General features: G+C 47.6%; 2 protein-coding genes across 2 annotated transcripts in view; both read right to left on the bottom strand.

Moving 5' to 3' along the window:
- Nucleotides 1-4474, bottom strand: part of PIGR (polymeric immunoglobulin receptor) — a 6865-nt gene extending 2391 nt beyond the window's left edge. The window contains exons 1-6 of the mRNA XM_009327426.1: nucleotides 4389-4474; nucleotides 3807-4132; nucleotides 2764-3093; nucleotides 1796-2119; nucleotides 1040-1354; nucleotides 10-82 (exon numbers count right to left, since the gene is read on the bottom strand). Of these exons, the coding sequence (XP_009325701.1) occupies nucleotides 10-82; nucleotides 1040-1354; nucleotides 1796-2119; nucleotides 2764-3093; nucleotides 3807-4132; nucleotides 4389-4474 (1454 nt within the window). The remainder of the gene's footprint in view (nucleotides 1-9; nucleotides 83-1039; nucleotides 1355-1795; nucleotides 2120-2763; nucleotides 3094-3806; nucleotides 4133-4388) is intronic.
- A 2440-nt stretch (nucleotides 4475-6914) lies between these two features.
- Nucleotides 6915-11289, bottom strand: part of LOC103919840 (polymeric immunoglobulin receptor-like) — a 15037-nt gene continuing 10662 nt past the window's right edge. Inside the window, exon 7 of the mRNA XM_009327425.1 lies at nucleotides 6915-7032. Coding sequence (XP_009325700.1) covers nucleotides 6915-7032 — 118 coding nt within the window. The remainder of the gene's footprint in view (nucleotides 7033-11289) is intronic.

The raw sequence follows: 11289 nt of genomic DNA, 5'->3' as shown, positions 1-11289 counted from the left end.
CTTCCTTGCGGAATAAAGCCACCCTTGGCAGGGCTGGGGGCATCAACATTCAGGAGCTCTAGGCTGCGGTCGGCACTGACACCTACGTTTCCCAGGGAAGAAGGGCGGTTAGTCGCGTGAGCAGCAGCACGGAGACGGTGACACAAATACTGGTTGGGCATATTTGGTGCACGTGGAACTGCAGCGGGTTTTGGCTGCACATAAAAGGCTCTTTAAAATGGGGTGTAGAGATGTGAAATAATCTCATTCCAAATAATTTATTGCAAAAATCTCAAGTAGGCTCTCTCTGCCTATATACTTTTGAGGAGTCTTGCATTTTTGAGTTCTACCTCTAGTATTTCCTGAACGAACTTTGAATAATTGGTTTGCTTTTATTTCTGGCTCTTTGCCTGCCGAAGGCAGTGAAATGAGGCTGTTTCCCTCTGTTTTCGTTTTGACCACCATCCGCTTAGGATGGTTGCATGTGGGATATCTAGTGCTATACTTTTTCTCTGCTCTGCTTCTAACAATATTCCTTCCCCCCAAAAATAAGATACTGCACCAAAGCTGAGACTAAGCCCCTTGCTGTCCAAGGGGAGGTGGTGATAGCCCTGCCTTTCCTGCTCCCTACTGTTTTCCTGTTCATTAAAATAAGCTCCCTGGAGCAAGATGTGTCTCTGAACTACATGCGGTCACCTTCACCTGACAGGTGTCAGATGTTGCTTAAACTAAATGATGTTACAAATTGTAATAGCAATAATTAGTAAGGACAGGGTTAAAAAGTAAAAATGGTGTGGAAGGAAGTGATTTTTAAACTGGTGGGGGTTTTTATGACCAGGAAGCAGAAACCAGTGAGTGGATGAAAACTTCTATGACAAGTTGTGCAAAATCACGGAGATCTTGGCACCTAGTCTGTGAGGCTGCCTGGATGAGAGCTCTTCTGTTTTGAGGTGCTGCAACCTAGTGGATATGGAGAGGACTTCTCTCTCAGCAGAAGGCAGCATGATTCACAGCCCTGAGGAGCAGGAAAGCCCCTGCCTGCCTTTGCCTTGGAGCTCACCTTCGGTCACCTGCAGGTAGACTGCCATGGTTTCCCCAAAGAGGCCATTGTGCTTCACTCCACACCAGTACCACCCTTGGTCTGTCTTTGCCACTGAGTCAAAGCTCAGGATAACCGTCTTGTTGTCAGTGTCACAGGTAACGCCTGGCCCCGGCTGCTTTTGGTCAGAAGCAGGCATGGGGATGAATCTGGTGCTGCTCCACTTGCACCAGTACTTCTGGTAGGAGTAGTACTTGCATGGATAAGAGCAAGTTAAATCGACCCGTGAACCCACTTGCGCGTCCACTTCCTTCTTTCCCTTCAGTCCAGGTTCTCCTGCAAGGGCAAACAGAACATCAAGGCTGGCGTTAGTGGTTTCAGTGGTGGGAACGGTAGTCAACAGGCAGTGGTGCTGCTAGACATGATGAACCAGGAGATGTATCTGAGGGAAAGTGCTCCTTACATTGCTAAATCAATGTTAAGGATGCTGTATATGCATCTCTGGGTGAAAGCTTGGGGTTTTCTTTGCAATGCTTAAGAAATACTTGCATGAGAAATTTTTGTGAACACTTTCCCATAAAACTGAAACCTTGTGTTTCCATTTTAAAGCTACTGGGATGTGGGGGGATTGGCACAATGTTTCGCCTTATGAGACAGAAGTTCAGAGTTGGACCTCAGATCTCTTCCTAAAAAGCCAGATCTGCTCCTTTGTGGTGCTTAGGAGGTTGTTTTCTCCCTGCTGAGCAGGCAGAGAACTGCCAACGCGCAAGCTCGTACCGCCTATGATCTTCAGCTCAGTTGACGATTGCTGCTCCTTATCCTCGTCTGTCATGCACCAGTAATAGCCTTCGTCACTGTCCTTCAGCTGGTTCAGGATGATGGTGATCGTCTTGTTATCTGGGCTGTCGTACATGGCCACTCTTCCTTCATACCGGTCCGACACATACCCGGAGCTGTCTATGATCCGACTGCACCCGTTCTTTCTCCACTTGCACCAGTACTTCACTGACGACTTTTTTAGAGGCTCATAGTGGCATTCAAAAGTTACTGAACTTCCTTCTACTCCGATTATTGTGGGCTTTGCTTGAGGAACATTTGTCTCTGGAGATAAAAATGAAATGAGCAGCTATACATGTCTAACTTTTGCCCATGTGGCATTCTCCCAAGAGAATAAATATCAGATCAAACAAAGCTGTTTTGGCTAAAGCAAGGCTAGGTGAAGCTCAGGGGTGCAGGTGGTAGGAGGCTGTCCTGGCACTGCTAGGAATTGACCCTAAAGGGTCTGTCACGCCTTTCTTTTTCCCAAATTCACTGAGTGGTTGTTGTCTTTGTGTACCGACATTTCAAAGTTTTGCTCCCTTCGCTAGGGGAAGGGCTCCTTTCTACATCTGTCATTTTGAGATTTAAGGAATTAAGACTTGAAGGGACAGTTTGCTTGTCTCAAACTGGTGGGCAGAATTTGCCTTCTGGAGTTTTGGGCTAGCCAGACTGGGGAAGATAGCTAGCCACTGCTGGGAAAGTTAAGTCTTGATACAAGCTTTATTAGTGATGGTTTAGTACATTAGAGAGAGTTACATGAATAGAAGGAAGTATCTAGATGAGAGGATAGGATAATAACACTCTGCAAAGGGAAACTAAAGTTCTTGTTAAATAAAATGAGACTGTTAAATAAAGTGAGACTGCTAGTGATCCTTCTAAAGAGAAGCAGAGATGAAGAGAAAAAACACTGGGAATAGCTTACTCACCCTCATAGACATGCACGTCCAGTTCCTTCGTTTCTCCGCTCTCCCCATAGAAGCCAGCCCCGCACAGGTACAAGCCAGAGTCTTCCCAGCCCATCTGAGTTATCGCGATGCCGAATGAGCCTGGAAGATCCTCATTGCTCAGCAGAGCTCGCCCTGTGTAACTCTTATCGACATTCCCATAACTATCGATGATGTTATGGCAGCCGTTTTTCTCCATCTTGCACAAGAATTTCCTCACGCTCTCATACTCCTTCCCAAAGCTGCAGGACACGGTCAAAGTGCTGTGCAGCTTCACATAGAAGAGCTCAGCTCCCTCGGGTACATGCGGACCTGTGCATACAGAGACATCAGTCAGTGTCTACTGCCTGCTCTGTCGGTAACGGTGTGCAACTCCCCTATACCTCTGAAGGCTTTTTTTTAGCATAGGGTTTCTCTCTACTTTGCTATATTATGTGATCATGTGCCACTCCTGGTCAGAGCATGATCTACCCAGTTGTGTCCCATGTCTGTCACACATTTCAGGACTGAGGTCTCTATGCTATATCACTGCCCGCTCTATAGCGGGGTTTCTCCCAGAGCCTTCTTGCCAGGGGCCGTGCTATGAGTTTGCACCGTGCTCTGCACCCTGGGCCTTGCCCAGAAGTGTGGTGCCGTCCTGCACACTGCGTTCTCGTGGACTTGAGCACAGGTTTGGCTCGCACAGCCTTAGCCGTGGGTTGGAGGGTACATCAGAGTGATGGGCAGTTCTGCCCCCTGACTGCATTTCCCTAAACTTTAATGGCTGAGAGAGGTCAGCAGTTTCTAAGCAGTGTTTGTGATCTTAAGATGAGGTTCGTTTAATCTGATTTTTATGCTATGTTTTTAGTCAAAAAATTCATTCTGTAAGAGTACAGGGGAAAATGAAAACTGCCGGTTTCCCAAAAGCATGGAGGATCTTGAGCTCTTAGACACTGGACAGACTGTCTGTGGAGCCTTATTAAAAAGGGAGAGGGGGGAGAAGTAAAAGAAAATAATACTTTAAGGAGCCCTAAGACTGTAATTACCTTTAGAAACATCCAGACTGACTTTGTGGGAGAGCCCTCTGCCATTGATACCAACACCGCACTGGTAGGTGCCTGCGTCTGCCATTGTAAGCTCAGAGATGTTAATCTGGAAGTTTTCTGCCTGTGGGTAGTCAGTGATGGAGACTCTGCCTTCGTAGCCTGGAGCAGTGTAGCCGCTGGTGGAGACAACGGTCATGCAGCCCGTGGCCGATTGCCTGCACCAATACTTTCTGTCGTGTCTGTTCACGTGGGTGGGAGGGTAGAAGCATTTCACTGTAACCGACCCATTGAGCAGACCATATACCTGCCGTGGTCCGAACACAGGGCTGGAGACTGCAAGAGGAAAACATGTTGGCTGTAAATGTCAGCTGTGCTGCACAACCCGATGGGACTGCGGAGCAGGTCGGGAGTACCGGGGCAAGTGCGGACCCAGGGCTGTGCAGCATCATGTGGTCTGAAAGGTCCCATGGCAGTGATGGGCACTGATGGGGTAGAGACACTCTCTGAACCCTGCTCCCCCCTTAGTAACACCACCTCTGGTCTTAGGCCACCCACAGGATCTGTGCCCCAGACAAGTTACACTTACTTGATGCCTTGGGGGCGTATCTGCTGCTTGCAGATTCAGCTGGGAGGAAGGCAAGCAGGAAGATGAACGCTAATAAAGTCATTTTTCTTGCATTCCCTGGAAAAGGCACAGAAGTTGGTGAATAATCACATTTGCAAAATGATTAAGTTAACTGATCAAGTCATCTAATAATCCTTGTGCCTGGAGGATACGAGGGTTGTGGCTACTTGAGCTAGAGAGAAATATAGCACTTAATCGCTTCTGTCAAGCAACTGAATGGGAAAGAGGGAGTTGATAACTCTGTTCTTGGCTGTGTTGCTGCATGACATCGTGACTGCCCGTGGGTCTCATCCCAACACCCCAATATTCCCTTCTGTAAAACAAGGGGAATTGTTCTTATGACGAACTCGGTTAATGCAATGCCTGCAAGCCACCAATGTGTCCGTCAGAGCGGAGTGTCCCAGGAACAGTATCCCACAGACAGGCAACAGTGGTGGCGTGCACAGCGTAAAAAGAGATTTTGGCCAAATCAGAAGAGACTTGATTCAAAATCAGAAATGGTATCTGTTTAACACTCGTAAATCAGAACAGCCCATCACAAGGCTGAAGTCCAAAAATGGTCCAAAAGCCGCTGAGCCCTGGCAGGCATGAGAGTCAGGTGGCAATCTGGAGCTCAACTGCTCACTTGACCCTTGCCAGGAGATAATGCTGCTTCTAATAGTTTAATAGCTGGGATCATATTTTCTTTCCATGTTGTTCATGCACTGAAAGGAAGGCTTGTTCACTTGTGAGCACGAGTGCCAAAACCACTCCTTAGGAAAACCTACTCTCACAGAATGGTTTGGTTTGGAAAGGACCTTTGAAGATTATCTAATCCAACCCCCCTGCAATGGGCAGGGACATCTTTCACTAAGTCGCGTTGCTCAAAGCCCCATCCAACGTGACCTTGAACACTTCCACTGATGGGGCATCTGCAACTTCTCTGGGCAACCTGTGCCAGTGTCTTACCACCCTCACTGTAAAAATTTCTTCCTTATGTCCAAATTTCTTCCCCATGTCATAGAGCAGAGTTCCCGTCTGAAGCCTGTATTTAATTACTGCTCTTTGTTTCCCTGATCTCTTCAAAGACACACAAAAGAGAAAGAGTAATATTTTTCACCTCTACTTTTTTTTCTTTCCTCAGCTGCTGGTAAAGTCAGTGAGATGCAGGGATTTACCCCTCACCCCTCCAACAATCAGACTTAAACCAATAAAGCACTGTCCCACCTGTATATCCAACAAACCTACTGCACCAAAATTAACCCTTGGCCAGGACTCAAAATTATTTGGGTATGTCAAACCAAACTGTGTGTCTCTTGAAATGTGTCCGTAGTCTTCAGGATGAATGTTTCTGACCTTCCCCTTGTCTTGGACTGAGTGATGGCTCAGAGGAAGCCAAGGCTCTTAATTCACTAAACTGTTTTCTTTGGCCTGGACTGAGTGTGCTGTCGGACACTGCATGGTGCGGTGGTAGGAATGTGCATTTCCTGAGCATGGCTGTTGATCTACCTGCATACTCCAAGTTCTAGAGAAGATGATAGGTGCCAAGGAAAGCCTTTGTAAATATTTAGAAGAATTTGATTTCAGGGCGTCAAGTGCGCAATTTTATTAAGGGTAATTCCCGGTAGAAGAAAAAGGCTTTTATTTCCGTGTTAAGATGAAAGGTGTTCTGTTGTGCTTTCTTCCTTGTATTGTGATTTCTAATTGCTCAGTGGCCACTTGTCCATGGCTAATAATTAACTCCCTGAGCATGAAAAATGCTCTTTCATACATATCCCAGAAGTAGCCAGCAAGACAAACATAACATTCTGCAGCAAGCAAACAATATGGCATAAAAAGGACCTTGATATTTGCCCCTTGTTAACAGCAGTTCCTCTGGCTGATGGTCACCTTGCTGCCCTCCAGCCCACGCTCTGTAGTGCAAGCAGGATCCCAGTTCAGCTTTCCCCTTCTTGGCAAAATTTGAATAATCGGTTAGTCTGATTCTTTCCCAAAGCAATCGGCTACTTCAGGGTTACTGACAACATCACTTTGTCAGGTAGGGAAGGATTACCGAGACCTCTTTTCTGAAACAAAGATATAACTGTGTCCAGAAAGATGTGTGCAAGCGTGGTGGCATCAGGGTCTTCGTGTGCATGTTAGAGCAGGAAAGAATTTTTGCATCTCTATCTCTGAGGACACGTGTGCACTTGTGCCCACACAAGAACGGCTCCTGTGTGCTTGCATGATCAATATCTGCAACTTCTGCAGCTCTGAGCTGCCTCTAGTCCTGTCTTCTCAGATGCTGTTAAAACCTTCCCCTGCTCACTGAATGAATGGAGAAAACTCCCATGTATAGCAAGTCTGAGCAAGCACAACTGCTGGTTACGTAAAAATCTGTGATGTACTTCCATGCTAATCCACTGAGCTGGATGCCTGGAAACCCCCTCTCCTGCCAGCGCTGTGTTGCACTCCGAGGGTTATGCTTCCTAGCCCAGAGAAATGGTGCAAACGAGCTTTGCTGGTCACTCTGCAATGAGCAAGCGCTGTTTGAGATGCTGGAGGAGAATTTCATCAAGCTGTTGGTAAAAGAGCTCTAGTTCCTTCTTGCTTTCAAAGAACACTTGCTGCTGGATTTGCTGTCTTTAGTCAGAGCACAAGGTTTAAACCTCAGAGCTCCCAGGAAGATGGAAGGCTGCTGAGCTCATATGAAAGGGAGTGCAAGTAAGTGGCTGTGCAAGTGGCTTGTATTAATGCTTCTGCAGATGGAGGGGGAGTTGAAAGGAGAGAGGAGATGGGACAGCAAAGGTTTGCAGGGGGCTATAGAAGAGCCAAGAGGCTTGAAACCAGAGGGAAATGCCATGTATGTGATCTCCAGAGCAGCTGGGAAGCAAGCTTATGACAAGTGTGCCATTAGATCTGCTGTGCTCTTATCCTGCTGTGTGCCCAGGGACGGTGCCTGCTGAAGCCCCAGTGCTGGAAAGGGTGAAGTGCCTGTGCCCAGCCTGTACTCCTCCTGCCACTCAGCTGCAGCTTCTCATGGGTCTATCCTAATTTTTCAGGAGTAGAGAAAGGGGAAAAGTAGTGCTCCTTTGTTATGTATTGGTGAAATCTTTCCTGGAGCTGGCAGTGGAGGCAAGGCTTCATTCCAGGCTTCAAACACAGATGCACAACCCTATTGGTATGTGCCCTCTGCATCTGGCAGCACCAGCTGCTTCAGAGAAAGGTGCAAAAATCTGCCCTCGGCAGTGATGCCATGACTGGTCCTGAGGGGTTTCCTGAAGTCCTGCTGGGGGTCTGGTGCTTAGCATGAAGCATGAGGCTTGAGCGCAGTGCTCCCAAAACCTTCCAGCAGAAGCTGAATTTGGTCACCCCATACAGGAGCAGTCACGCCGACTTTGCAGGTGACTGATGATCCTCCACCAGTTTTGCCTGGGGGCTGCATGACATGGCTGGTTTGGACACAGTTGCCACGTTGGGTTCCCCTCCACTCGTGTCCACATCTCCTGCTTCCTCCTCTTGCAGGCACTGACCTGCGTGTCCAGATGCCTGTGCTGGATTTCTGATCGCTCTCGGAGCAGGAAGGACTGAGCGTGTGAGACCACGGTGTCCCCATGGACTGATGGACACTGGAAACCCCTCCCGCAGGGAGAAACCTGGTCCTACCACATCGCAGCAGGACGGGTTGCCAGGACCCTGTTCGGTAGCTGATGTGCATGGCACTGTGCAGGTTGGTGCCGGCAGCCCACTCTGCGTGGCCATCGGAGCTCCTGCCTGCACCAGAGCTGCCAGGCAGGAGGGATCGCGGAGGCTGAGCAGGCTGAGAAAAACCTGGACGCACAATTTGTGCCGCATATGTCCATGCAGGCAAAGAAGCTGCTGTGTTAAACCTGATACATTAAAAACCTAGTGAGAAGCTGACTGCAAGGCAGTGCAATGGACTGGTCAGGAGGGAAAGCAGGGAGGGAACCCAGTTATTCCCAGTAGGAAAGTGTCTCCGAGAAGCTGCTCTGCAGCGCAGGGCAAAGAAGCCGTGGGTGGGAAGTGCTGGGATGGCAGCGCTCTGGGACAGCCGCCTCCGTCGGCATTTCAGGCTTCAGCTCACCTGCGCTGTTGGGCCAGTCTCTGTAGACTGCCAGGCTGTCTCTGTGGTCAGTTTAAAACATTTTGATAGGTCAAGGGGTGGGGAGGGCAATTAAAAGCTTGTACTAGTTTACCCCCACTCCCCTCGTGGCACAGGACTAGCAGAGAAGCAGCCATGGGGAAAGCTTTCAGCTGCACAAATGTGCATGTCTGGTGTTTGCAAAGTCCCTCCTGCAGCCAAAGGGCTATGTTGCCTCCTGGCATGAATCCCTAACTCCCTGTTGCAACAGTGGTCCTCTCTGGATTATTACCAGCTGTGGACTGGAGCTGTACTCCTTTTTCTTTGGGTTTTTTTTTTTAGATACAACTCAAATCTTGTTTTTGTGAATTCACTTTCCTTTTGCATCATCAGAACTGCCAGCTTCCTTCTCTTCCCTGTCCCAACGTAACAGGTTTTGAAGGTTTAGAGCACAAAACCCATATTACAGCTGAGCTTAGCAGATGGGAGTTTGCACGTTGGTGCATGAGTTTTCCACTCTTAACCCAGGCCTCTGGACACCAATGTCACCAGGACCAGCGTGATGCCGTTGTCTTGTCTGGAACACTCCGCCAGGCAGGGGTGGCTCCGTGCTCTCTAGCTGTTTGCAGTGTGCTGGTGTGTTTGGGTGTGTAATGCAACAGGGATTTCAAAGAATTATATTGTACAAAACCAGAACAGGATAGGCTAATCATCAGCAAGATTAATACTAACAAATCAAAACATTTAGTTGTAATATGCTTTAAAACAGAGGATACAGCCATTACCAGGCAAAGGGTATTAACTTTCTCCTAGCCACCCATTTCCATGCTCGGCTTGAGTTGCCATGTTCGTGACCATGAGCTTGCGAAGGGCTGCTGAAAACCGACCGAGGGCAACTGTGCAGTTGTGTGAGCGCATGAGAAACCTGGGAAGTCTTCAAGCATTAATAAAACCCAACTATATACCTATACCATAATGACAGGTAAAAACTCATTACACCTAGTAATGTGTTTCCATGATTTGGATCTTGTTGTGTTTCTTCCTACCACCTAAGTGCATTAGAGCCTGGCACTTGCACGCGCTGCGCCAAAGGGGCTTCGCTGGTTAGTGCCGAGTGAGACACGGATGTGCCGCGATGTGGGTTCAGTGTGAAAAGCCATGCAAATGGAACAAGTACAAGGTTCTTTACAACATAATGACCTTTTTTCTTGCTTTCCAACTCAGGGCAGCTAAATGTTTTTGTCGTCTTAGTATCATCTTGAGAATGAATAACACTGTTTTGATTTGGTACATTGCTATCCTCACTGCATTACGCCTCCACTGAGTGACAAAGAAATTCTAGTGCTGCGTGTAAAGCTCTGGGGAGGTTAGACCCACTCAAACCCCACAGTCAGTCTCCCTTGCTTATACGGACGTGTCTTGAAGTGTCTCGATCCATAGAAGGTGGTTCACGGTGCTTTTGCAGGGCAGTGGGAAGTTGGTCTGGAGTAGCTATGGTATGAGGCCTCCCTGGGCTGTGTTTCCCAGTCCACTGTGTGTGGACACTTCCCTGGGTTCCCCCAGTGCCGAAAGCACCGCAGGACTGGCCTGGGTTGGGAACATCACCTTCCTCTCCAGCACTATCATATGCCTAAATTTTGAAATAGTGCTTTCAGTTTTCCAGCAGAAAGTGCTCTCAGACCAGGTGAGCTCTTCTAAATATCACTCATTACAAGACCTCCTTTGGGTTTCTGCGGTGCTTTTGTGACTCTGTCAGTCCTCAGGAGGAATATCTTCAGATTTATAATGATTTGAAAGAGATCAGGACCTGACCCCTGAGTTATGCAAACCCAAGCAAGCAGCTGCTCTTGCTGGGTATGAAATACCAGAGTTCAGTTCCCAAATTCTGCTGACTCAGCTGCAAGGTTGAGCCTAGAGAAACTGGTACACTCCTAACACGGCTTGCCAGGGATCAGCACAGTCCAATCCATTAGCTATTAACTGTTGCTCTTAACAATGACCAGTGTCAAGGACGTGCTATGACATCAATGAAACATGAAGAGTTAGTTGCCGCATTTGTAATTCTAGCCTAGGAGTCCTTCTGTTTTACAGAATTCTTACTGTTATTCAAATATTTGAGAAATAATAACATATAGAATGGAGTAATATTCCCCCCCCCAAATCCTTTTGAAGCAAGACCCACTAACACCATGAGTAAGCTGCATAGATGCAAACTGTTGTAGGCGCAGGCAGTGCTGAGCAGCAGCATCAGGGGTTATGATGTGAGGAGGAGCGCTGGCACATGTGCTAGGCGTGATTTATGGAGATGCTGAAGATTTGTGTGCCTAGAAGAAGGGCACGGCAACGGAACTCTTGCTGCCCAGGCCTGGGGCTCTCTATGTCTTTATAGTGCCCATCAAGATCACTGCATAGATGGCTTTACTGTGAGTTTTATTTGCTGTGGGGAAAAGCCACCAATCCACTCCATTTTCATGGAGTTATGAATGAGCAATCAATTTTAAGATAAAAGATCAAGCTGACCTAAACACATACAGAAAAGAAAAACTTTATGTTCCAAACCAATGCCTCCTTTACAATATGGAAAGGATAAATAGGAGGTGCTAATTTTGTGATGCAGTGGGCAGAAACAGCTAGGCAGATGTTACTGAAGATTATCAGGATTTACAAAGAAATCAGCAGTTTTTAGGAGTCTCTGCAGTACTTGTGACCCTCCTAGCTAGGAACGTTTGTAAGTGCCAGTTAAACACTGTCCTATATGAGCAATATATTCTGGAAAGCAAATGAAAAAGAATAACCAA

Source organism: Pygoscelis adeliae, unplaced genomic scaffold (assembly GCF_000699105.1).
Source record: "Pygoscelis adeliae isolate BGI_AS28 unplaced genomic scaffold, ASM69910v1 Scaffold197, whole genome shotgun sequence".
Classification (NCBI taxonomy): domain Eukaryota; kingdom Metazoa; phylum Chordata; class Aves; order Sphenisciformes; family Spheniscidae; genus Pygoscelis; species Pygoscelis adeliae.
Note: the sequence above shows the minus strand (reverse complement) of the source record. Positions and strands in the feature narration are given on the sequence as shown.